The following is a 26,969-nucleotide window of genomic DNA, read 5'->3' as shown; positions in this document are numbered from 1 at the left end:
AGCACGCTCTGTGAGGAAAGGATGATCTGTTTTGTTATGTTTACCCACAGCGGCTACTCCCTGAGGGGAACCTTTTGGTTAACAGTGACTTGGATGCAGCACTATCACCACTCATCAGCAGCAGTCAGGTTCTCCTACCTGCCAGCCATTGCTTTATAATAGGCAAAGATCTGATCTGCCAGCTTGTACACAAATTGATCAAAGCACAAATTCACCTGAGGGAGAAAAAACAAGACATCGTGAGGGTGTCACTAACACAGAATAGCTCCTTCCTACTCATGCAAGACCGATACAACGCAATACAGAGCTCTAATTTAATACACTCATGTATGTCAGACTATCTAAAAACCACACTGCAGATCTCACATGCTAAACATAAGCAGAAATTTGCAGTTATGTTTCTGTCCTATAGTTTCTAAATGTTCCTAGAGGGCCCAGTCCCCCATTCCCAGTCATCCTTCTCTTGCAGGGATCTCTGGGTTCTCGTTTTCCTTTGATGCCTCATAACCTTTTGCCCATCAGACAGACTCTTCCAGGCTCCCAGTGTTTAACAGCATTTGGCTTCCACTGGTCCCCATGGGCACTGCTGAGCTGAAGCCCTTAATCAGCAGAGCATGTCAGCTCTCAGAATATTCTGATCTTTTGAAAACTTCTCATTCTCATGGGATATATTTTTCAGGAGATGCCTACAACTAATTCACTGCACTGCTGGGCTGGGTTGTCAAACAGGGCAATGTGACCCCAGTGAGTTCCTTCTATAGAATAAAGATGAAAATGACTTACTTCAGCTTCAATTTCATCATACAGGAACTGCTTTTTGAACTTGGTCAAGGCATAGTATGCGCTGTCATTATAGAGGTCCAAGGGGTACAGTACATACCTGAGGGCAAGAAGACAGATCATGCCTTGGAGAATATCAGCAAAAACAGCAGCGACTCGATACAAGAACTGGCTTTTTTCTGACATCACCCCTTTCACCTCCACTCACTCCCGCCCCTCAAATCTCCCCACCTCACTCTCTCTGTCCGAGTTGCTGGAAGCAGCAAGAACAGACCTGGACGTGTCCTAACTGTGACTTGTTCAATTAACACTTGCTCCCTCTCTGCCATTAAAAAATGTCGTCCTGCGCTCACTCCACAGAGTGCCCTCATGGTGGTTATGAAATGGTAAACAAAGCTTTCCTAATGAGGAATATTATTATGAACATAACTGTACTTGCATAACAGCAATACTTCTGATCATTTATCACTTGTAAAAAAAAAAGTGCTTCAGTGCTTCAGCCAGGGCCCACATCCATTTGGTTGCACATGCTGTCTGGCTGCTGCATGCAGATGACTATCACCAAGTTGTGTGCTGATCCTAATACAGCAGTTGCCAATTGCTGGTTTATGATGCATAAGCAAGTGCCAGTGTCAGGAAGCAGCCAGTGTGCATTTGCTAATGAGTTATTCACACAGTACACACTCATGTGACAGCAAGGCAAGAAATACAGTTTGTTTTTTTCCTTCCTTGTCAAAGAGACTGCTCACCACCAGCCTACCCTTCTCCAAAATAAAATCGCAAGCCTGAGTGACTGCACAGACCCACCACAGCCCATCATCTCTTACTCCATCATGGAGGGCTCTTTGGTTTCCAGAATATGGTCCGTGAGGATCCAAGGCATGGACATTTCGATGGGGAACTGGATGCGGCGGCCCATGGTCAGCTCCAGGAAGAACTCCCGGAACCACAGCTGGGACAGGTCGCAGCACTGCTGCAGCGCTTCTGAAACACAGAGGAGATCCCCCCGGGGGGAGGGCACCAAAGTTACTCCCTAGGGATGGCAGAGAGGGAAAAGCACAAGAGGCGGTTCCAGTGGCATCATATTGGACTGGTTTGGGGCATGAAACTGCTTTCTGAGATGTCTCTGCTTTTAAACAAAGACTTTGTCCATGCTGTCCAAGCACTCTGTAATGGAAGAGGAAAGAAGGCATCGTTCCTTTTGCTCTAGAGCTCCAGGAAGAAAATTTCAATGTCTCAAAATCACTTTGGAAGATTTCTTCTGCGCCCAGTGGCTCAGAAGCTTGGCTAGGATGGAAAGAAAACTCCACTCCTAGAAACTAAACTACAATTTATGTCTCGTTTGCTATTGCTGACTCATTCCCGTTCACATAATGATTACCACCTAGAAGCAAGCCTGTATCAGGCTGAAGTAGAACATTTAGGAAAAAATCAAGGAAAATCTTCTGCATAGGTGAATACAGAGCAAAGATACTTTGCTTGTCTAAGTGTGCAAAACTTGGATTCAGGCCTCCCCATGCCATAGCCTCACCACTGATGTTGAGAAGGTGGGTGAAGAAGAAGGACTGCTTGTGGAACTCCTCAATGGCCAAGACTATCGGTCCATCCAAGCTGCTCCTCAGAGTCTTCTTTGAGCCACTCTTGTCTGCTATGAGGGACTCCAGCATGGTCCGCACCATGTAGAGCTTTGGAAGGAAGTTAACATGTAGTTACTGCTCTCCTGTGAGATACCACCACACACCGCCATGGTGTTCTGCAGCAAAAAAATAACACTTCTCCCGGCTGGCTTCTACTCTACTCTCTCAGCCCTGTAGGCCACCATCATTCTGAACTAGAAATAATCATCAACCTAAAAAAAGGAGGCTTTGGGAACAAACTAGGCATCAAGGCAACATTTAACACATAGCATGTGAGTTATTGATGTTACAAGGTATGACGTTACTGAGTTACAATATTCTAAGACATTATTAAAAAAGCCCACGGAAACAGCTGCCAACCCACGGGATGGGAGACTCCTACATGGCTGTAAGGCCATTAATTCCTTACTCGGGAGATACAGATTTACATACCTGCGTACTTGATGGTCCTACTGCTCTTCGTGGGACTTTAATATCAAATCCACCCTTAGGATCCTTCTCACCTCTCAGGCAAGGATCATTTGGTGGCTCTCGACCTCCCTCCCAGTCACAAATCGTCTTCCGAATTGCTTGCAGAACACTGAAATAGGCAGGGAGATGGAAATTAGTGCTTAAACTTGATTTTACTGCAAGGTGAAAATATTGACTGCTGTGCACATATGGGGTGGGGAGTATATGAGGTGGGGAGACACAAAGTTGTTTTGAGGAGAGTCATGTTCAAAACTGACCATGAAAAAAGTTGCTGGCCAAGGTATGTTGGCTGGTTGTATAATATTAAGATGTCTGCAGGGCCACTATGCATATAGTACAAATGCATTACACAAATAAATACACCGGCTTTGCATTACATTCAAGAAAGACCAACCTGATCAGGACGTTCTTCTTCTTCCTGACTGCCTGCCTGAGCGGCTCTCGCAGGGTCACCTGGGCAAAGTCCTGCAGGGCTGCATAGATGGTGTTGCGGATGGCTTGGTTAAAGACACTCTCCATCCGGCCCATCAACACTTGCAGACCTTTGATCATGGCAATTACCTGAAGCAAAAATTAAAAACAGAAGTACTTCCCATTTTTCCTTTGTATGGAGAGGTCCATAAATCCACCATTATGATAACTTGGTACTAAATTAATTCTATTCAAGTAACTTAGGTACAACGAATAGGTGTTGTTTTTTTTTTTTAATGTTATTTGCTTTAAGGATCACCACAAACAGGGGGAACATTTCTAGTACCACTTCCTTTGAAATGGTCCCTATCCCTTGGCAGACTCTGTTTCCCCTCCTGATCTCTTGATATCTTTAATAATACCCAGTCCTGGGAAACTGCACATGCCCCACACATGGGTGCAGCTGTGTGCCTTGGACAGACCCGATGAGAACAGAATATGGATGAGAAAACAGTCTTTGCTGGTTCTTACTCACTCTTAATTATATTTTATGCATAGACAAAACTTTAAGAAAAAGGTACAATTCATTGGGGAGCCACTCTGCTCACTGCCCCCTCCTCATGCTGCTCACTGCTCTTCCGTAACGGCAGTTGTTGACTGTAAGCAAAATACCTGGATGAAGGAAGGACTGCTATTTCCATTTTAGAATGCTGGAGAGAATTTAATCTATGATTTTCAAAAGCAGACTTCCACACTGCTGGTGGACACCTGCGAGGTGCAGCTAAGAGATGACCTTTGAAAACTGCAGTCCAAATACTCTGAAATACTTTTAAAAATCTGGTACTTTGTGACTTATCCAAGTGACCTAGATAATTTGGGGCAAAGTGCACAAAACTTGATAGCCAGGCCACTCTATCTGCTATGGCACTACAGAACGAGGCAGCAGTTGGCACCTACCTCCACAAAGGCAAACTTCTCTTCACTGGTGTAGTTGTACCGGGTGGCTCTTTCATACTCTTCTGCTGTTCCTGGACAATCTTTGTTGCAAAACTTATCTGTGGGATGAACCAGCTTCCAAGAGTACTGGAAGATGGAAACATGCACTGTTAACATTGCAATGAGTAAGAAGAAGGGCTGGAGGGATTGAAGAGGGCCCTGCCAGAAACACTCCCCGGACTTTACTACAGTTGTTTGACACTCCTTTGGGAGCTGAATGTATGCTTCTTCCTGGCTGCGTTATCACTGTACTGAATATTGGTTTTGTGTATTTGGGAGGTGCCAGTCATATCGGGCTTTTAACATCCATGGACTTGTGTTAAGGTGTGGTCAAAACTTTCCAAATTAAGAATTTCCATAATTATTCGAATTACAGTTTTACTTGTTAAAGACCCAGACTTATCACCCTTCTTTCGGTACTTAACAGAGGTGTTCAGGTGAGAAGTCACCAGCCTCCTCTAATGTCTCTGGGGGCGCCCTGCACCTGCAAAGGGCAGTTCAGCTCTAAGGAGAGATGAGCGAGCTCTGCTTCTCTGTTTGGTACAGAGAGACTTCGGGGTGATTAGCTGCCTGATTTTAGCATGTTTGTCAAAGGCTTAAAGTTAGGTGGCATGCAAGCAATCTCACCTTTCCACAATCAGTACTGTGTGCTGTGTTGAAACATTCACGTTAGCCCAGGAAGAGGAGGAAATTACACACTTTGATGCACTCACCACTTCCATGACATGGGCACTCCACTTGGACAGCAGCTGCAGCCCCCGTAAAGCGAGATCAAAGAGCTCCCTGTACTCTTCATCTGACTTCTGGCTGTCCAGCCCTGAGCCAGTGACGACCTGGAGAAGATCACATCACATCAGGGCTAGAGTCAGCAGCTCGCTGCAGTGCCTTGGCTCAGCCAAACAGCAGCAGCAGATCTCTCTCAAATCCCAGCTGAAAAGAATTCCCCATGACCTTATGATCAAGCTAAAACTGTGCTGTGCATATACAATCCCGTGGGAAAAGAGGTATAACTTGGCAGGACTCTTATTACCCAGGTGGTCCATTTATTTCCTACAGAAAAATGAGTCTGACCTGTAACCTCAGAGCAAATAACTGACCTTCTCATTCCATCTTCCCGTTGCTTAGTGATGGTCTAATACCACTGAACTCCTCTAGAGGCCTTTACTGATTCAAAGTTCAAAATAGCACATAAAAATGCCAAAACAAAAAGGCTAAGAACACTAACAAATCATTAAATTAAAAGTGAGGATCCCACATTTGCAAAAAAAAAACAGTCTCAGTCGCATCAGAAAGGGCTCTGACATTCAGCGATCAACAGAGCTGCTGTGGAGAACTTTCCTCAAAGCCCTGACCGATAGCTCTGTGTAACAGAAAAGACCCATCTGCAAGACATGGGTGTTCTGCCACCCACGGCCGATGATAAACAATTAGCTGCAAAAATATTTCTCCTTCTTATTTTGACTGAGCTGCGGCCAAGGAGCAGAGCTTGCAGAGTAGGCCTTCCAGTGCACATGATTTTGCACGGGCAGGGACCTTTCATGACTTGCTTTTTTATTGCTTAACAGTGGTTTGTTTCACGTGTATCCTTCTCCCCTTCTCGTTGTATGTCCTTGGCACAGCAGGTCCATACTACTGCCACACTTGTCCCCTCCCAGCCTCGCCTGTCCAAGGATTACAGTGACCACCCTGCACTTACCTCGCTGTTGCTGTAGCGAGCGAGCTCCGAGATGAAGCGGATGTGGTCGTCCCGGATCTGCACCATCTGCTCGCAGATGTTGTACTGGGGACTTATGCTGCTCTGAGTGCACGTCCACCTGGGCAAAAAAGCAACGGCTTCAAGAACAGGACACGGGGCTCCACTCAGACACCCCCAGGGACAAAGCCTTTCGCTCAGCTGCTCTCTTCACCTCAACGTGCCCTAGACACGCCACCTACAAGGCAGCCTGTCCTCTCTCTCACCCCCGGGGTGTGTGATGTCTTCCAAAGATGGTCTCAACAGCACAACCGGGATTTTTGCCTCACCTTTCTGCTAGAACACCTCTGCTCCATCCCCCCTGAAGGCTGCTCTCCATGTTGGGTCCACCTACCCCCATGGGCAGAGGTGGTTATTTCCCTGGCCGCTGTCTGGCAAGCTTTCAGGGAAAGACAAACTGCAGAGCCCCATCACCGTTTGCATCCCTTCTGCTAAACTTAAGGATAATCATCTCCTTAGAGGTCATCCTTCTGCGTCCTATAGGGCTGGTCACGTGCCCTTCTGCTGCAAGGAAAGATCCTGCAAGGGGCCATCATGGAAACAGCCCTTCTGCTCTTTTTGGTTCTGGCTCACATTATCAGCTTACTGAGCAACTCTGGGAGTGAACAGTGAGCAGGAGATGATTAAAAGAACTAGATTTTCATTTGCATTGAGCCACACGTACTCTGTAACAGTGGAAAGCGGTCTTAAAGCGAAGGCAGCTCTCCCCTTCCAGTGGCACAGTCATGTGAAGAAGTGGTCAGAATAAGCAAGAACCGGGTCTTTCTATTTTAACATCTCACATTTCCCAGACCTTTATTAGCCACTGACATAGAACCAGAACAGCTCCATCAAAATGCTTTGTGCAAACAAACTTCTGTCAGCGAGACTCTCACATCTGTCTCCGTCATCACAATGGTTTTAGATGTTCAGAGCCTGCTTTTTTCTCCCCTAAATAACTGACCATCTTAAGATAGATAGGCTTCTTCTCCAATCTAGACTGGCTGTACAAAAGGGATGTGAGAAACCTGCTGCTGACATGGACATACACAGGAAAATGTATTCCCACAGTTAACTGTGAGGCTCCTGTTGGCAACACTTGTGGAGATGGAAAGTCCTGGAAGTGCTGGACCATGTCATCCCTTGTGAAATCCAGCCTCCCACCATCGAGTCCCATCGCTCGACTCTTACCCGTTTGAATGTCCCGTGCTCCCCACCAGACAATCGGCAGGCTGGCAGGAGTGGCCAGGGCTGCCCCAGCCCTCCCTGCCACACACAATCTAGTCCACAGTGCAGAAACAAAACGCCATGCAGGAAAAACACCAATTAATTCCATTTTCATGGAGACAAGGAGGGAAAGAAAGTGACAAAAACAATATTAGTAAGAAATGGGGAACATATGGAACCACCTTGGCAGAGTTAGTGTTGGAAGCCCCATGCAATTTGCTGGGAAAGCAAGTGAGTGAGGAAGAACCATCGGTTAGTAAGGTGCAGCACAAAGACCTGGTGGACAGATTTTGAGACAGACATTAAATTGTGCACAGGTAAACAGCCTGCGAGCTACCTTGGTTTTGAGATGAGAAAATGAATGCAGCTGACACGTTTCGTTGAAATGTGCTTTCTGAACAGTTTTGGATTAAAAAGGTGTCAATTCTTAGATAATCTTCCCTTTCAATTTGATTTTTTTTTAATATTTTTAAAATTTACATTTTGTAGAATTGTAGTTTATTTTTTTAATTTTCAATCGTAATCGAAAGCCTTTTGCTTGGGAAATTCTGTGAAACTAGTTTCAAATTTCTTGTGAAAAATGAATTGGCACTTTTCAACCAGCCCTCAGGAGGGCAGGGGAGGGCGCTCCCGGGCGAGCCACACAGCGGCAGAAAGCAGGACCCGCCGTGGGGAAGGGAAAAGCAAACAGGCGCAGCGATGAGGCTGTTGGTTAGTTCCTGTCCTGGTGGCTGTTCAGCTAGACTGCTTCTCGCAGGTGACGGAGAAATCTGACTTCCACGCAGCCTGGTCCCACAGGCGAATGGTCACTCGCTGGTGAAAGCCAGGCTGCAATCAGTGATTACAGCCAACACAGCCTGGATGGGCTTTGCTTACGTGCGGATGCAAACGCTATTCTGAGGATGTCCAAACCTACCAGCGATGCTTCTAACACTGACTGAGCACCACACAAAGCTACAGAGACAACTGGGCCTTCGCACACGAGTGGTGTGATCTGAAGTGACACCTGCAAATTCTCTTGATGGGAGCAACAAACTGGCTTCCAACTCACACTGTGAAGCCACGCTGCGTACCCCATGCCACAACGACTGAGTACACCTGGAAAGACTCCAGTTCTGCCTTTTTCCCACAACATTTATTCCTTTTCAGTGCATCTGACCCACCCTGCTCAATTCTTATTCCCGCTGCCTTTCTACACAGGAAAGTGCCTGAGCTAGAAGAGACGCCCTGCCTACCACATAGATAGATCTGGCGCTGTGTTCACGCTCTGGAGGATTTTGTCCTCGGGGTGAAAACTGTGGATTAAAATCTCTCCAGAGCAGGAACACGCTGCTCACACTCACACGTCCCAAGCACTCAGCGGCCGCCCCGGACCGCGCACCATGCCCGCTCGCCTGCCTGCACGGACGGGAACGGTTCCACGGAGTCGGCGAGGACGTCCTCCCATGCAGGGACACACAGGTACACACGTGCACACACAGGTGGCCGCAGAGTCAGGCACGCTGGGGTGTGCACCCCCTGGGGACACACACAGGTACCCGTGCACAGACCTCACGCACGCCGGGGAGGAGGAGTGGCAGCTCCCACAGCTTTCGGGACACACACAAAGCCAAGAGACATTATGGCAGGCACTCACTTGGATTTGTTCTCCTCATAGTGAGCACTGGTCTTAATGTATCTGGCCAGTTCTATCTGCATATCGCCGAATAAAGGAACCACCTGCAGCTGCTGGAAAAGAAAACAAAAGATGGTTGAAACGCGGCGGAGAGTCCCTAGGGCGACACAAGGGACTACGAAGTGGCATCCTGCATCTCCGAAGCTACAGGAAGTGTCAGACTGTTCAAAGCAAGGTGCAAACCTGGATGCAGGGTCTTTTCACACCTAGGAAGCAACTGAAAACTATCACTTTTTTTTTTTGTGCAAGTAAGATCACTCCCTGCGAGTGCTCTGGAGCCCTGGGCTTGCTGATACTGGCTTGGTTAATACCAGAAAGGTTCAGTGCTGTAACCAGCATCAGCTGCGACAGAAAAAGGTCTTTTTATACCAAAAAGAGAGAATCGTATTCTTAAACAGCACTTACTGCCTCCTGCCATAATCCTCAACAGAACTGAGGGACAAAAACTAGCACATTGGTATTTTGGCAGCATGCTGGGGAGGGGAGCTGCCGGCTGCTCTGCTGCCTGGACTGCCAGGGATGTGGCATCTTTCCCCTGGGACTCAGATTTTACTTTGGCACTGTGGTTGTTAGTGATGTGTCTTACAATTTCACCACGAAAACAAAAACACAGTCAATGTCTGTCTGCAATATAACATGGCTTTGTTCTCCCTTTACGTCTCAGGAGGATTTTGAAGGAAAATAAATTCTAAGTGCAGTAAATGTGCCTCAAGCTCAGACAGGTCCCTGCTGGACTAAGCTTTCAGCTGCAAACTACATTCAACCAAGAGCTACCTACAATTCTTCAAAAAAAGAGAAGCTTCAACGTCACCCAGCTACAAAAGCCTAGCCCCAAAATACAGGGAAGATGGTGGCAAATTCACTGTCCTATTATCAAACTTCTCAGGCTGGCTTGTGTGGAGGATGTGCAATGCTGTCATTAGAGATTCCCAGTGGCACTTTCATAAACGGTTTAAATGAAGGGGTAGTTCATTTTCACTACTCAAATTCCTGGTCAATCCACTAGAAATTTAATCAGAAGGCAGTAAGCAGATGTAGTAAAAGGAGTAGTTGGCCTTTTCTTATTGAGATCTGATAGTCTGGAGTGGTACTTAACTGATTAGGTGAAACCACAGCAGATGTTGGTGAAGTGCAAGTGGAAAAAAAAGCTGGAAAGGAGAAAGTTATTCCATGCAGTGGAAGATATTTTACCAGTCCGATTCTCTGACGGCTCACAACACTTTGCAACGAACAACAGATCTGTTTGAACGCACCAAGATGACCAAACTCTACACAGAATGCTGAGGGCTGGATTTAAACTGAGGCAAAGATTCAATAAAACTAGCAAAGCTGAACCAGAAAAAAACTCAGAAGACTCCGAGGAATGGCAAAATACATCTCCTTTGCAGAGCTGCAGTCCTCAGCAATCTCCCCAGTGACTGGGAAGCATTCCGCCATCTCATTTTCTGCCCATCTGTGAGGTTACGGTGTCGGTCTGTAGCTCCCTACGCGGGCGTCAGAGCCCTGCTCTCAGAGCCGTCCCAGGAGATGGTGCAAAGATAGGTAAACAAGTCGCCACTCACTCGGGCTGAGGATGCAGCAGCAGGTACATCAGCCTTTCCTGAAATCAGCCATCCAGGCTCACCAACACGTTTGTCCCTTGCCATATCCCACCATGAACTAATCTTCTCCAAACCCAAAAAGCCTCCTAGACCCAGCCTTGTGCACAGAAGCAATAGATGAGAAGAATGACTTCACCCTGCAATGCTGCAGGAGGTGCTTGCACTGTGCTGAGCTCCTGCGAGCCATGCAATCAAGCAGAGACATCAGGGCTCTCAGCCCTCCTCTCCATATGCCACTAACAGCTTGCACACACAGTGCATTTGGGGAGGAAGCAGACAGTGTTATCCCAAATCCTCCCTACAGCCTGACCTCCAGCTGTGGACCAGCCCAGGGCTGATCCCAGCTGCACACGGAAATGGGGCAGAAGGAGGCTGCACAGCTGCTTACCCCCACGTCACTGGAGCACCCAGCTCCTGCAGACCTTTCCTCAAAAAAAAAAGATCTCAAAAGACAAAAGGATTCACCAAAACCACCAGGCGAGCCCCTTGAGGAACTCAATGAGCACCTGCAAATTGCAGCCAACACAATCTCCTCAAGAAGCTTTTTCTGCCCTACAGGGAGCACAGGTTACACACCAAGTAAGACTGCCAATGACATGTTGGCTGGCCAGTTTCGTCCCCTGTTCCTCAGCACATCAGCTCAGCAGTGAACTGAGGGAAAGGAGCACGCAAACATCACCCACACAGACCTCAGCAAACCTATCTAGGTTTGCCAGTGGCCTGAAATCATGGTACTCTTCAGAAGACTGCAAGCCAGCCTCAAAAATGTGCCCACAGCTAGAAGTGTGCGTCAGTCTGGCACACCCTTCCCTCATCCACAAACACGGGCTTCCCACGCACCATCCCCGTCCTTCACCCCTCAGCAGGAGGGCTGTCATCGCTCATCTCACCCACGCTACACCCACCTATGCATGTTCACAGCAATCCCATTTCTCATCCTTCAGTCTAGGTAATTTCTTGACCCTTTGGGTGGTTTTTTTTTTGGAACTGTAAGTGATTCCTGTGGTTTGTTTTTTTGTTGGCAGCGTGTGCAATGATACCGGTCTGTAATTCATTGGTCTGTAGTAAATTCCAGCCTCACCCAGACAGGTCACTGACCTTGAAGAATTTGTCTATTTTGCTAAGGTTGATTCTCTTCTTGGCGTCCAGTTTGTAAATGTTGCTGACGTTCCCATCCATGAGATACAAGCCAAACCCCATCACCTGGAGGAGACAGAAAGGCTAGGTTTCAATAGCCTGAAGTCAGCAGTACAAGTCAGACAGTTCGCACTTGCATAGCGTGAGGAAAGACCATTTCAGGCTCCTGTGCCAACTGACACTCACGAGAAAACTGTATAAAACGTGCACATATCTGCAAGGATGTGTGTGGCAGACAGGGGACCCATGATGGAATGTTTCTGCAAAAATGTATGACTCTCAGTTGTTCCTCCTCTCTCACAGGTAACAATAACCCAAAAGTCTTCTTCACCCGTACTAAAAAGGCAAACATTTGCTCCCAGAGAACTGAAAACATTTTAAATATTCTCCTGGGTTGATTTTTTCCCTTTATTTTGGTACAGATCATTACAGGTATTAAACATACCAACTTTGTCCTTCAAAGAACCTCAGTTGACTCATACCATGGTAATGAAGTTTTTAGGGTAATAGTGACTGTAATCACTGTAATAACTGACTTACAGTAAGAACAAACACAAAAAATAAGCAGATACTTTGGCATGTTCATATTTGGGGCTCTTTAGATTCAGGAAACCAAACCTGTATGGTGATCTGTCTTCTGATTATTCTTGGAAATGAGTACCAAGAAGAAAATTCAGGGTTGCAAAGTTGGTGGTGATTTTAGCATATCCTATAAGGTTACCCAGTTCAAAATTATGATCCTGCACACCATGTACAATAGAAAAAGCCCTTCCAGCTCTGGAGAGTGCAGAGTACCCCAGGTGCTCTCGTCCACCAGCTGGCACCACCTTAGTGCCAAGCAGGCAGAGCTGCTGGCAACCTTGGGAAGAACTGGCAGAAAAGACAGAGATGGAGATGGGGTAGAGCAGAGGAAAGGGAGAAAGGAAAGAAGATTTTTATACGGGAACATGGAAGAAGGCCAGAAAGGCCAGAAAAGAAATGACAGGAGAAGGTCCAAGTTACAGTGGGAACAGAGGCAGCCATGGCACTGCCCAGCAGAGGTGCCACTTCAGAGCACCAAGGTGGGACATCTCTGACCCTCATCCATGCTCAGTCTGTTCAGCTACAAAGAAGGGATAAATGGGGAGAAAGTGGGGGAATGGAGGTATCCCAGCAGAAGACAAAAGGTAACTGAGATCAGAAAGGAAACAGGCAGAGGTGGAAAGCAGCTTTGGTGCTGCATGCAGAAAACTTTCCCATTTCATAGCAAGCATTGAGTCCAGAAGATGTTGGCTCAGCCAACAGAGAAGAGATGCATGTAAACCCAAAGGAGTTAAAAATGAAAACGAAGAGAAACATTGTCCTGGAAGGGAATTTCGTTTTACCAAAACAGAAGTGGAACTGCCCAAACACTCAGACCCATAAATATGACTCAATCTCACCTTTAAAAGCATGTGTTTTTCACTGGGCGTGAGATACATCTTGTTTTCATAGTAATCCACACAGATGTTGACAATATCAGCAAGCAGTTCCTCGTAGCCAGGGATGACCTCTAGTTGTTGGTGCAGACACTGAAACAGCAATAGGGGCCACATTATCCACATGGACAGAAGAATATGCACGGACAGAAGAATATAAGCAGGAATATGTTTCCAGAAGTGGAAAAAGATTAAGAGCATAATGGTAAGAGGTTTCTTAAAAAAAAAAAACACACCCTGTCTGTGTGCTTAAGTCACAGATAGCAGATCGACCTCATGGTACCACCCGTGAAGAACAACCTTCCTTCTGTAGGGCAGCTTTCCCCTTCAGACTGATCACAGCAGCCAAGCATCACAATGAGATGAAAAGAAAGGGTCTGCCTCAGAAGCAGACTTTCTGATTGTCTGCTGTCTCTGTACAATATTTCATCTAATTAGCAGAAGCTATAGAGCCGGTGGTATGGAGGCCCCTGGTGTCTGATCTGCAGTCCCCATGCAGTTGGAGAGACAGACTAGATGGATTTCCTGGGGAAAACAAGGGTAGAGTTTCTGTGAGAAAGCCCCGAGAGCTCTTCTTGCACCTTGTCTTGACATAAACAGACCACCAAAGCTACCCAGGATGATCCACTGGAAAGAAATACTGCAGGAATTATACAGCCTGACCAAAAGAACGACAGTCGGTGGAAATGACCCAACAAACGAGGCAGATATTGCTGCAGTCCAGACTGAAACGCCCTCAGCCTTGGCGAGACCATTGCCTCTGCCTACACGTGGGAAGGTTAACTGGCTCGGAGGAATGGGACCTGCCTGCGTGATGCGGTTGTGGTTTGCCAGGAACATGGAGAGGTTCTGGGACTCCTGGATGGACTGGGGGTCTGCCATCTTCCGCAGAAACTGGGCAGCTCTGGAAGGGAGAAATCCAGTGTCACCAAGGCGCACTCACCCAACGCAGGCCCTCACCACCCACCTTCCTTACCTCACGCGCAGCTGCAGGGCTGCAGCCTCAGAGCCCCCCTGCAACACAGCTTAGCTCTTTCCCCATTTTACCAATCGGGAACCAAAACACAGAGCTCAGACATTTGCTAAACTCACACAGAGAGCCTACAACAGCACAGAAACCCAGCCTCCAGCCCCCTTACATCCGCCCAATCTCTCTGCTGGGCAGTTCCCCCTGCCAGACCCGGCCCAGCCCTGTCCCCGCGCCGGCTGCTTCTCGCCCCTCACCTTTTGTAGGCGGAGTGGTCATTTTTGACGCTGCACTTCATGTTCTTCAGCTCATCCAGGACAGCGAACATGTTAATGAACTTGCCCAGCGTGAGGAGATAGGCCTCGGAGACGAAGTCCTTCCTCCGCTCAGCGTGGCACAGGCGCTTCACCTCGCTGCAGAACCGCTCGATTGCCTTGCGCTGGAAGGCAGCGGGACACGGTCACCACAGCAGAGGCTCACACACGCACAGCACCACCTCCACCCACCTCTCCTTCCTTGTCCTGATGGGGACAGAGGCTCCAGGGTCTCCCTCCATTGTCACCACGCAATGAAGCAGCATTTCAAACCGCTATAGACAAATGTCCTCAGTGCTGGAGGGGAGGAGCGGGGCTTGAATCCTCCGTGCCTGCCCTGAGTGCAGCGTGTTCTGCCAAGTCATGCTTTGGTTCTTTAGGTGGGGCGTTACAATATATAGGACATAAAACCCAAATGTGCCAGTGAAGCCCAGTTGCAGCCAGTTAGAAATGCAGGTGGTGATGTAGAGAGCTCCCTTAAGCCCAGAGCAGCTCTGTTGGCTACGTGGTCACTGCTCTGCAGGGATCTGAGCGTGTTATCTTTGCAAGTGCCTCAAATGCAGCAACCGCTAAATGCAAGCTTCTGTGCTCTGACATCGGACGGGTTCTGTGGCCAGGATGAACATGTTGGCTGCACCATCAGCCCTCTGTTCCTCATGGCTTTCCTTCAGACGGAAGAGCCGAAGAGCAAATTATGCTGGCACCAGGCTGTCAGCACAGGAATATCCCTTGCATCCACCAGCCAGCACCCCAAAAACCAGGAGCCTGTGGCATCCACCAGCTCCACAGTTCTGGTTCTCCATGAACTTCAAGGGCTGAGGCGTGTTCATTCCCAGCTTGTATATGAGATTTTGGGGCTGAGCAAGGGATAGAGCACAGATTTGGCTCTGGACAGATAACTTCAAGTTAGAAACCCACCAGGAGATCAGGGCAGGCACAGCACAGCACAGCCCTGTTGAGGAACCTCAGACCAAAGTAAGAAATTATTCTTAACCACTCCCCTTGACTGCTTACCTGAAAATACATGAACTTCATAAGCTTGGTGACTTCTGGCTCCAGGACTTCCACTGTCTTCTCATAAATCTCCACTCGGTTTGGCTGCTCATTACATTTCACCTGCAGTGCAAAGAGAAACCATCTTCATCAGCATCATTTCTAACACAGCTGTGGACTTGCACCAGCCACCAACTTCTGCTTGTTTCACAGTGAATCCTGTCCCCATCTGAGGACAACAGAGGGACTCCAGAGGGAGCTTGTTTTCAAGGCAACAGGTGATGGCAGAAAGGGCTTTTTCTCAGATGTGAATTCTCTCCATGTGTTATAAATGGACACAATCCTGACTCTGAGAAATGCCATCTTCTAATGCACTTGTCTGGAGTAGAATACATAAAAAAACGAAGTCTGTACTTGCTATACAATGTGGGAATGTTATACTATAAATTTATCTTTGATTTTGTCTTGCAAAGTCCCATGGACATAAGGCACCATGCTATGGCTCTGCTCTAGTCCTGCTGGGATAACTCTGGTTCTGTTGCAGACCCATTAAAAATCCCTGGGCTTGGATGTGACTAGCAGCAATGAAGTGAGTCACCTTTATCAGAGTCCTAGGAAGCTAAATTTAAGTAACTCTGTCTTGCCATCAGCTCAGCCATGGCCTGCCTTCTGCTAGCGTGGCCAGCACAGGCAACAGCAGCGCAGCATCAGATGTAAATGGGAGATAAGCAAAAATCTAATCAGCATCAGCAATCTCCCCGTGGCTGGATCTCGTCAGACCATCAGCAGAGTATAACCCAGGGGAACTGAGGTTTGACCTTTCCTGGGGAACCACTAACATGGGCATTGTCAGCCATGTGGAAATATTTCTTCCTGGCTCCACGGAAGTGCTGCAAACCCTTTTATCAGTAGGGTTAATGGATGTGCACTACATCTGCCGGCTGCATTGTCAGCCTGCGCTTTTGCAGCGATCCAGCACTGCTCATGTTGCAGATGACAAGCTTTGCGCCAGAGTCTGAATCATGGCTCAGTGGGCCTCATGGGCAACCTTACTCATGTCTGTAGGTGTCTGCAGGATTCTGGTTGGAGAGAGGACTGAAAAACATTTGAAACAGAACCAGCAGTAGAGGAGAATGATGAAACCCAGGACCTTCAGGTACAGCAGCAGTAAAAAAGGGCGTTTGGAGGAGACCTGGCTGTGAGGCGGATATTCACTCCAGAAATGTTTCTGACATAGTGAAGAGCTCCTTCATACATCCTGGCTCAACACTGACCCTGCCAGGGCTCCCATGAGAGCAGAGACAGCGCCCCAGCACCAGTTTGGGATGCAGAAAGCTGCCCCAGCTGCCCACTGTGCTCCATGCAAGTCAGGGAGAGCCCAAATCTGCCACGTCTCAAGAGCACCGGCTGTTGTCATCACAGCTAGCCATCTTGCTTCTTCACGCAACACAGGAGTCCCACTTGGCACTGGAGCAATTTTTAACTGAAGTTGAGACACACCATGCAGTGGTGTCAGGAAGTGTGTTATAAACCAGATCTGATACTTTTACTCTCAACTTCCAAAAACTAACTGCCTTTGCCTGAAGCAAACTGCATCTTCCCACAACATGAGAGGGAAAAATATTCCAGTGGTGCACTGGAAAGGAAATAAGAGCACTGCTTTAATTAAAGCACAGGCTACCCAATCTTCAGACAGAGAAGTGGATAGGGATCCAAGCAGCAAAACACAGCACGATGCCAAGCACTGAGCGGGACCAGAGCTGTGCTCAGCCGCATCCTTGCGCAGCTATGGGACACAAAAGCTGGTCCTGCGGTTGTGAAGTGACTTCAAATATGACTGCTTTGGGGAGCTGGGGAAACGGTCCTGAAACCAGGAAATATATATATATGTATATATATGTAACGCGTCAGCCACAAACAGTTGCTTCATTTGTGGCTAGTGTGACTTAGCTGAGAGGTACTGCTAAGAGGGTCAGGGATGGAGCTGCCCCTGTCACACACAAGGGTGCAGAGCAGATGTCCTCTGCTGGAGCAGCAGCAGGGACCTGCTTCTTCTGGAGTAGCTACCTGTTGCTGAGGTCAGTGATTGAGACTTAGGTGGGGTGAGGAGGATAATTTGAACCCTCAGTGGCCTCTCTTTCCAACCTTTCTATCTGCTTCAGTCTTCAGCCCAAACTAACCCATGCAAGACAAAGCCACACAGGTGCTCCAAGCAGAGCCCTGTATGGAAAGGGCCCCGGTACCTGGGGGATGGCTCGTGAGCAGCTCCTCCACGTGTAAAGCATCACGGCGTACTCGTGGCCTTCCTCCAGCATTTCGTTCTGAAATACAGAGAGGTGTTGTAGGGGCAGGGCACACGCCATGGCTCAGCATCGCCGGGGCAGTGCCCAGGGGACTCACCATGCTGGAGTGCACCGTCGCCTGCTCGATGTACCTGGCTATGCCGGTCACAAAGGCGTTTCTGTCTTCAAAGTTTGTGTCAAAATTAGCCTGTGGGTGAAACAGGGATTGGGATTAAAATACATACACGCTGGTTGTTCTCTCACCTGATGCCATGCGCTGGCCAATTGTTTTGGGAGTATATCCAGGGAACCCTATGCGGGCACAGGCTCGAGGGCACCTAGGGCACAGGGTCAGCCTATGAAAAATTTGAGGTGCTAGAAATGACTGCGTCTCTAGGGCTGGAGTAGATTTGTACAGGCAGCCTGCAATGCATCTGAACCACGCATGTTCATTAGAAGAGACCCTGCAGTTTATATGTGTGAAGATGTGGCAATCAAGACTGACAAAGCCTTGTAAAATCAAGCTAAGACAAGTGGAGATCAGTTATAAGGAACTGCAGCCACACCAGTGAGCAAACCTCTAGCGGTTATACTAAAGACTTTAGTCTGTTAACTCAAAGACAAACGCAACCTCATTAACTTCCATTTGTGCCCCTGACTGCTAGGGGAAGACCACATCCTGTCAGCAGGAATTGCAAAGGATAAACACACGGAAAGGGCAGGGAAAGAGATGTCTGGAAAACATAAATACAAAAATCAGCACTCGTTCAGATGCCATTATCAGTGCTAGTGTTGCTCTTGCAAGCAGATGCTTTGGGAGGAACAGTTGTTTGGGAAGCTGAGCTACTGCTTTGGGTCTGGATATGGGAGCGAGAGAGTGCAGTGCAAGGTGGGGGGTGAAAAAGCAGCTCCTTGGCCTCGCGGCACCGAGCGCCCATTCACACGCTTTGTGCTTGGGCAATTTCCTCCGCCAAGGCGCGCTGATGGTATCTGCTGCAGGGCAGAGCGCACGCAAGTCCCAGACGCCCAGAGCTGCTCCTTGCAATGTCATCAGCGTTGCAGCAGCCGTGTTCACCTCAATAACCCATTTCCTGAGCGGCAAAGCTGGGAGCGTGGACCTGTGGCCGCAGGGCCGCTTTTCGAAGTGCCTCTAGGACAGCGCATGTGACCGAGGTGAAAGCAAAAGCTGGGGCTGCGTGTGCATCTCCGGGCGGCAGGGACGGGGCTAACCCCAACGTGTCTGTGATGAGGAACCAAGCTGAGCAAACACTTCCAGATCCGGTTAAGACAAGGTTTTTAGGCCCAGCTGAATGCACACTTGTGATACGAGACACGAGTGAGGCTGTGCCGTAAGACGGGACCTTCAGTCCCTCACAGGACACAAGCCAGCAAAGAATAAAAATTATTTTGTGAAGAGAGATGCTAAGTTGATACCAACATTTTCCAGGGCTAGCTGACATTTGAACAGCCCTGAAATGCCTTTGGGTTTGATAACCCATAGAGATACTAATGCTACTGAACAAGCCCGCAGCTTGACCTGCTGAAAGAGATACTGTAATTTCAGAGCCCTGCCTACACGGCACGGCAATCCCTGTATGGGTGCGTTTATGCACGCTCACGGGTAGACCATGAAGACAGGAGCGGCAGGACAGAGAAAGTAACCCCACGTTATATTTAACCCCGGGTGTGTGCTGTAGGACAGGGTGTGGTGGCCAAGCAGTTGAGGCATCCTGCTGTGGATGCAAAAGCAGGGGTCTGAGCCTTGCCCTGGGCTCACGCCAAGCTTGGTCAGCGCAGCTGCAGCTAAATCTGTGGGTGTTCGAGGCAGAGCAGTGATTGTGGTCACTGCATGCCCTCCGCTCTCCCACCAGCAGCTCCAGCTGTGCTGGCAGCACAGGCCAGCCAAATTCAGGCAGAATTTTGATTTTGGCCTACTTGGACACGGGCAGTACCATGAAAAGGAAGCACAAAAATACATGCACAATAAAACATCACCGAGAACTCTCTGCTGTTATCACAAACCTTATCTCTGGCTTCTCACTGGTTCATGCCCTCTTGTCCTCATTGTCAACTTCCCTACATCTTCCTCAGACTTAAAGGTCCCTTTCACCAGTCTCTCTGGGAGCAGATTTGTGGCTAGATCTGTTGTGAATATTTCCTTAAACACGCCGAACCAGGAACAATTTTTGCTCGTTCTCACAGCACCACGCGCCCCCGTGCTTTGCATGAACCCCTGCGCTTTGCATGCCCTGCTGCGGCCAGGGCTGGAGGTACCTGGTACATGATGGAGGAAGGGGGTGGCTCGATGCATGGCTGCTGGTCGGGCAGGGGCAGCTCCTCCAGCAAGTCCACGTTGGACAGGGCGTCCTCTAGCGTGACGTGGGTGGTCATGGTTCTGGCTCTTCAGTTTCCACGCTAGATCCAAAGGAAAAGAGAGGGTGATAGACAGTCAGCAGCCAGAAGACTCAGTGGGAAAGCACCAAAGGATAAAACTGGAACCAGGACTAACTTGCACCGCAGACGATATGATCCTGGTTCATCTTGTTTTCCTTTTCTTGTGTATTTAACCTATATCTCTGTGTCATCTCTCCTTCCATGACACAATAACACAGCAGGAATGCAGAATAAGAGGAACACAGCCACCCACCCATGTCCTCCTTTACTTAACTCTATGCAAAACTGCTGGAGACACAAAACAGCTGGGGGCTGCAGTGCAGCTTAAGCAGCCTCAAGTGAAAGCTTGCACTCCAAAATGCAAAGTGGTGCTTTCCAAAATCTCTCTTGAAGCAGCGTGATTAGAAAAGCATGACCAGCGCTGACACTCACATGATCACCTTCCCACATACATGAGCAGAGCTGGAAACTGTAAACACCGAAGCGCATTTTCACAGGTGAACTGGAAAGAATTGGCTTCTGCACAGTCAGGCTCTGGCAGCTCAAGCAGCAAAAAAAAAAAAAGAAGTTGCTGCTAAAAACAAAAATTTCCTTGCTTTAACCAGACACGCAGTGGCCCCTGCCCAGCCCCAGCCTGCCCTGCAGCTGCCACTGGCGGTGTCCTGAGACGGTGCCAGCTGCACACAAATAAAAAGCAAAGGGAAAGGGTTCTGAAAGAGCTCGCTGGTGATTACCCCGTGCCGAGCACCGACGCAGACAAGCTGAAACGCAGGATCAACCTCTCTGTCCCTGATCTCTTTTGCTCTTCACCTTGGCATGCGCAAGCACGGAGGGACGCTGCTGTCATCCGGGCTGAGCACTTGTATAACCACCGCCACCGGGCTCCCCCAGTTAATGCCTAATCCATGTGCAGGAGCCGTGGCTGACCTGGAGCCTGTCCTCTCGGAAAACACGCAGCTGCATTTAGATATTTGTAGAGAGAACTGGCTTTGAGAACTGACATGTTGTTCGATTAGCAGATCGCCCCTCCTTCGAGGAGCGCTTTTTTTACCAGTTGGAGCCTGTCTAGTTCCTAATGCGAGCCATCGGGTTTTATCACTTTAATCTGCAACACAGTAGAGCTCAACAGAGCTCAAAGTTCCCATCAAGACACTCGCGGATTTCAATACAGACACCCTGCAACCTTCACTTCTGCTCAGGCAAGCGGGCCGAGCTCCTCGACTGCCTTGTTATCGGGTATATTTTCCAATCCGTTCATCATCTCCTTGGCTTTTCTCTAAGCTTGATCCAATTCTGCAGCTTTGTTTGCCGAAGCACAGACACCGTAGCAGGACACAGGGCTCCAGCAACGCCTGCGCAAGTGCCAGATAGAAAAGTAACACCGTGTCCCTTCCTGCTCACCACCATATCCTTGGTCACAACAGCAGCTCCGCAGGCGCTCCCGTTCAGCTGATAATCTGCTACAATTCCCCTAGGTCCTTTTTTCGTGTTGTTGTTTTTAATTGAGTCACTGTTTCCCCGAATACAAGTTTGCTTTTCGTTTCCAGCACTGGGAGCACGGAAGGACAATGGCTGCGGGATGGCCACAGACAGACACCCATGCACGCAGCGGGGAGCACGGCCAAGGGGGATGCAGGCAGCCTGCAGCCCTGGGGTGGCTTCGTGTTGGTGAGGAGAGGGCCTGCTGCCTGCATGCAGGAGCTGCAACAACATCTCTGCGCCTGGTAAAACCCACGTCACCTCCCCAAACGCCTCCCCAGGGCACCAGGCAGCCGAGGAACCAGCTTGGTTGTATTTGCAGCTTGAAGAACCACGAAATAAGTATCTGGAGAACAGAATTCTCAAGCAGCCCCTTCCCTACTCGCTCAAATTTCTTTTTTCCTCTCTTCACCCCGTTTGGCCCCAGTTGCTGCCTGTAACAAGGTGCAGTAACTGCCCAAAGCAGCCGCTCTGTCCTGTTCTGAGCAGGAGATCCGGGTCCCAATTCAGCGTTGCAGACCTGTGGTGCTGGCCACAGCGCGAACCTGCAAGAAGCCAACAGCCCCTGCCCCACGCGTCAGGCACTCAGCTGCAGGAAGGGAGGTACCACGTAGAAATAACGAACAGAAGAGGAAGCCTCGAGCACTGGCAAGCTATCAGCCCTGGCCACAGCCCACCCCGTGCTTTGCCACGGCTGAGCAGAGTGCAAGAACCGGGATCCAGGTGGAAAAACTGCCCAGACTTTGTGGGTTTACCAGATGAGTCCTCACTGCAACATCGCCGGGAGTGACGGGCACTCCCAGTTTCAATTCTGTGTTTTCTTCAGCGCAGTGGCAGAAGCAAAGGAGACGAAGGGGAACAGTGAGGTCAGTCGGGACTTCCTCTGGGTCTCAGGCCCTTGGCAAGCCGTGGCAGAGGGCAGCCCTGCAGCTGGCAGCACACGATGGAGGGGACACTGGCCCAGGGCCGGCAGACCAGGATCCCCACCCCAGAGCATCCCCGGAGGAGCAGTCTCAAGCAATTCCCCATGGCGCAGGTGCTGCCCTGCCGCATCCAACCTCACCCCCTCCATTCAGCGACCAAGAGACTCCAGCCCAGGGGACTACGGAGGTCCTGGGGGCACCCACCAAAAAGTCCTCGTTAAGCCTTACCCCCCAACCCCAGCAGAGCCGTGCCAGCTCTGCCTGCGGCTCACCGGCAGCGCTTCCTTCCTGTGCCAGCACACGTGGGGCTGCGGCCGCGCCGCCCGGGGTGGAGCACGGCGGCGTGCCCCAAACGGGGCTTTTCTGTTACCATAACGCATGGGCTGCGGGGTAAGGCTTTCCTTCTCACACAGGAAACATATCCTGCCCGCGTGGACTCTTGGGCTGCTACAAGCTGCCTCTCGAAACTATTTTCTTCTGCGTGTCCTGCCACTGATCAGAGGCTGATGCTCCTCCGGCAACATGAGTTTAGGCAGAACCGAACGTGAGCCTGGCAGGAGCCAGCCCCGCCCTGGTGAAACCCTGGGGAGCAGAGACATGGCCAAAGGGCTAATTACAGCTTCTGCTGATGAGCAGCGGTGCTGACGAGAGCTGCCCATACTTCCTGCCCATCCGCTGCAGAAACTTCTTCCTCCCGTTGCTGTGGTCCCCCTGGGGCAGGCGATGCTTGGTGCGCCCCGTCCCACCTGCCCAAAGTGCCAACCCCAGGCACGCCAGCCACACAGCATCCACAGGCACAGCCCCACCACTCTGTAGCTGAAATTAAGGTAAATCTGTCGTGAGAGCAGCCTAGAGAGCGTAGCAAGGCTTTGAGAAGGAGTGAGGACGGACATCCCTGACGCCTGAGCTCACAATCGCAGGCCAGGTCCTACCTTCCCTGCTGAAATGCTTGCCCAGAAGTGTCCATGCAGTATCATCTTCTTCACAGCGAGAGGAACAAAGAAGCCTTTATTGTTAGAGCAGCTTGGGGGAACAAAGGAAGACTTCTGAAAGCAGGGCCATAATGAATATGTTGCATGCATGTGCGCTTGGCTTCGAAGCTGCACAGCTGAGAGCGCTGGGGAAGTGGCACGGGCTGCTTCGGGTTTGCAGCTCACCTGCTCCTACAGCACGCATCCACGCTGGGGCTGCAGGAGCGACCAAGGGCAGGAAAGGAGGAAAGAAACAACAGGAATACTGGAGATTGGCAGTAACTCTGCGTCCTGCAAGCCTGGGGTGAGACGAGCAGCAAAATGACTTTTGATGGGGAGATGGTGATATGGAGGAAAAGGGCAAACTTCTGGTCACCTCCAGGGGATTTGGGATTTGTCTCCAGCTCTGATGCCCAGCCCCTGGGTAACCTGGGAACGTCACGTAATTTATTTTTGCCCCTGTGATAATGCTTCCCCCCTTACTCCAAAAAAGCCTTTAACCCATGGTCAGGAAGCATACTGGCCCAAGTGCCCAGCTGACTGATGTCTCAGGCACACAGCAGGACATTTCTGGTATCCGTTGCCTCACAGCAAGAGGAGGGTAAACGCTGCTGGCCGACAACTTACTTTCAGTCAAGTAGAGTAACTTTGGGGTGTAAAAGGTTAGTTTTACCCTTGCCTAAAATTCACGAGATTAACATCCCCTGTGGTTTAGGATGCATGTCATCAAACCCTCCTTGCATGCTCTAAGAATCACTTGTAATTTCAACACCACGCCAGTCAGGAGCTTCTTTGCATAAGCAGATAAACACAGCCAGGATGAGCAAGGCTGGCAGAGCTGGGCTCCTGCCCTGCACAGACACAGGCGTTAATGACTGTGAAATCACCCTTCCCATCCAAAAAGGAAGCCAAAGTGCCCAGCTCCTGAAGCTGTTGGTCTGCATCTCCACTCTACGTTTCCAGCCATCCCATTAGGGCAGAGTTCCAGCCATCTATGCCGTCTCTGTCTCTCAGCAACATTTTATTTGGAATTTATTTCTTATAGAATAAATTGATCAAATTTTTCTGCTGCTAAAGAAAGAGGGTCAAGGCAGAAGGCTGGTATAGGAAGCTACATTTCCAATATAGTTGAGAAATTTAGAGCAAGTTTCCAGGCAAGCTCCTTTGCTGACAGTCAAAGCACTTACTGAGAATTTAAACCATACAGAAATGCACTGTTAATAGTTGGACAATTACTGATCTTCCAGAAATGATCATCCTCTTTTCATGCAAATACGATAACTGTTTGTTAATAAAGTTCTTATTATGATAGGATAGTCTGCTTTGCTAAAGAGACCCGGGTCAGAAAATGGAAGATTTTCCATATTCCTCGGGCTTCATGAATAGCAATTAGCTGTACAGAGAAAGGGAGAAAGGAATTATCCTTTGTAGGGAATTACCCTAGAATTACAGGGCTGTGACAGACACCAAAATAGCGGGCTGGCCACCCATCGCGGTGCCCAACCTCTGACAACTGTCACCGCGCCGAACACGAGCGCGCTCTCCTCTGGCTACCCGTGCGGGGCAGGGGGGGTGCCGGGGGTGCCGCAGCCCGGCCTAATTCCGCAAAACCTTTGTGGTCTGAGCCTGGCGGCCTGAACCCCCCCCGGAGAAAGCGGCAGATGGCGAAGGGGGACAAGCTGTGCCGCTGGCGGCCTCCTCGTAGGGCGCCCAACCGGCACCCTCTTCCTTCCCCAGCTCAGCCGGCAGAATAAGGCCCAGTAAGCACGGGGGAGGGTGGAGGGGGGATCCAGCGTGTGCCTCTTTTTCCCCCCATCCCTACCCAGCCCCCCCAGCCCCCCCCAGGAGCCATCCCTTCCTCCCAGCGGGATGCGTTTCCAGCCTCCTCGCCTGGAAAGTTGCCTACAAAGGAACGCTCCCCGCTCACGGCCTCCGCCCGGGCGGAGGGGAATTTTGGGGACGGGGGACGTTCCCCCAGCTCCCACCGACCCCAAAACACGACCCTGGATAACCGCCAAGGCCCCCTGCCCGCCGCAGCCCCCCCCCGGCTCAGCATCCCCCCGCTCCCCTCCTCGCCCTGGGCACCATCTTCTCCCGGCGGGTGCTGACTGGGGACCCGCTGGGGACCCTCTGGGGACCCCCACCCTGACCCCCCCTAGGGCCAGCTCCCGCCCCCGGCCCCGCAGCCCCCCCTCCATCTCCTCTTCCCCCTCCTTTCCCCCCCCCCCCACCGGGGTGGGGGCAGCATCGCCGCCACCGGGCTGCGGGGAGCGCTGCCATCACCGCGGGGCCTGCAGCGCCCACCGGGCCGGGGGCTGCTCGGCGCTTTCCCCCCCCCCCCCCCATCCTAGAAGGGGCGAAGGGGATTTTTGTCATCCCCCCCCCCCCCACCTCCGGCGCCTTGCCCGTCAGGCCGGCGGGGGGGCTGCCTGCCGCAGGTAGCACGGAGCATTATGGGATACATCCTCGCACATCCCGGCCCGCCAGGGCCTCCCACCCTAAGGGGGGGGGCACCCCCATCGCGACACCCCCCCCAAAAAAAAATAAAAACCCCAAACCCATCGCGAGCGGGGGCCGCGGAGCTGCATCCCCGCGCAGCCCCCGCGCAGCGCGGCGCTCCCACCCCCGCCCCGCTCACCTGGCGCTCGGAGTGGGGGGGGGGGGGTGGACCGAAGGGGGGGGGTCCTGGGGGATTAGGGAAGGGTAAGGGGCGAGGTGGGGGGGTGGGGGGGGGCGCAGCTCGCCGGGATGCTCCGCGCCGCCCGCACAAAGAGCAGGAAATGGCTGCAGCAAGTGCACTTCCGCGGCTCTCCGCCGGCCCCTCCGCACGGCGGCGGGGGGAGCCCCGGCCCCCGGCGAGGGAAGGGGCTGGAGCGGGGAGAGCGGCTCCTCCCCCCCGGGCTGCAAGGGGGGTGCGCGGGGGGAGCCCGGGGGCTGCGCTGGGGGTGCGCGGGGGATGCGCGGGGGTGCCCCGGGGGGTACCCGGGGGATGCGCGCCCCTCCGCTGGGGCAGGCAGCGGTAGGGAGGGGAAGGGGCTGCCGGGGGTCCCGGGGAGGCAGGGCCCCCTGGCTGGGTGCCGGGGTGCCGCCGCCCCGAGGTACCGCCCGGAGGTTTGAGCCGGGCTGGTGGTGAAAGGTTTGTGCTTAAAACGCACGCAGAGCCTTGGGGGGCTGGGGCGTGCAAGGGGTGGAAGGCAGGAGGCGATGCCTTTGCTCCGAGCTCCGGGCTTTTTCTGAGTCAGCACTGCATGCCAAAGAGCTTCCTTTTGGCGTTTTTGGCATCTGGCGTTTCTTCGGGGACAAGTTTCCAGTCCTTCTGCCCATGCTGCTTTGTAAGGCTTCGATACGGCTCTTCAGATGCAGCGTGAAATCCGAACTGGACCTCTTACAACCTGCAGAGCAGCAGCTCCTCGCCGTAACTGATGCAAACCCTGGATGGGGCCTTCATTCATTTTCTGTCAGCCCTCTCAGCTTCTGCTGCTGCTGCTGGTTGAAAGACATTGGTGGGTAAGCAAGACTGCT

The 26,969-nt window shown here is 50.8% G+C and overlaps 1 protein-coding gene across 5 annotated transcripts in view; it reads right to left on the bottom strand.

The window, feature by feature from the left end:
- Positions 1–26,315, bottom strand: part of CYFIP2 (cytoplasmic FMR1 interacting protein 2) — a 53,541-nt gene extending 27,226 nt beyond the window's left edge. The window contains exons 1-19 of one of the 5 annotated variants that reach the window (XM_083799018.1): positions 26,086–26,315; positions 19,955–20,095; positions 17,799–17,888; positions 17,642–17,719; positions 15,420–15,521; positions 14,349–14,530; positions 13,932–14,028; positions 13,089–13,217; positions 11,629–11,733; positions 8,891–8,982; positions 5,992–6,109; positions 5,009–5,128; positions 4,257–4,382; positions 3,283–3,449; positions 2,850–2,997; positions 2,312–2,465; positions 1,608–1,764; positions 784–880; positions 139–215 (exon numbers count right to left, since the gene is read on the bottom strand). In XM_083799018.1, coding sequence (XP_083655144.1) covers positions 139–215; positions 784–880; positions 1,608–1,764; positions 2,312–2,465; positions 2,850–2,997; positions 3,283–3,449; positions 4,257–4,382; positions 5,009–5,128; positions 5,992–6,109; positions 8,891–8,982; positions 11,629–11,733; positions 13,089–13,217; positions 13,932–14,028; positions 14,349–14,530; positions 15,420–15,521; positions 17,642–17,719; positions 17,799–17,888; positions 19,955–20,071 — 2,156 coding nt within the window. In that variant the 5' untranslated portion in view covers positions 20,072–20,095; positions 26,086–26,315. Of the gene's footprint in view, positions 1–138; positions 216–783; positions 881–1,607; positions 1,765–2,311; positions 2,466–2,849; positions 2,998–3,282; positions 3,450–4,256; positions 4,383–5,008; positions 5,129–5,991; positions 6,110–8,890; positions 8,983–11,628; positions 11,734–13,088; positions 13,218–13,931; positions 14,029–14,348; positions 14,531–15,419; positions 15,522–17,641; positions 17,720–17,798; positions 17,889–19,954; positions 20,096–20,808; positions 25,468–26,085 lie in introns of those variants that run through there. The other 4 variants (XM_083799021.1, XM_083799019.1, XM_083799020.1 and 1 more) reach the window with 4 other exon arrangements.
- Between the last annotated feature and the right edge of the window lie 654 nt (positions 26,316–26,969).

Source organism: Anser anser, assembly GCF_964211835.1.
Source record: "Anser anser genome assembly, chromosome: 14".
Classification (NCBI taxonomy): domain Eukaryota; kingdom Metazoa; phylum Chordata; class Aves; order Anseriformes; family Anatidae; genus Anser; species Anser anser.
Note: the sequence above shows the minus strand (reverse complement) of the source record. Positions and strands in the feature narration are given on the sequence as shown.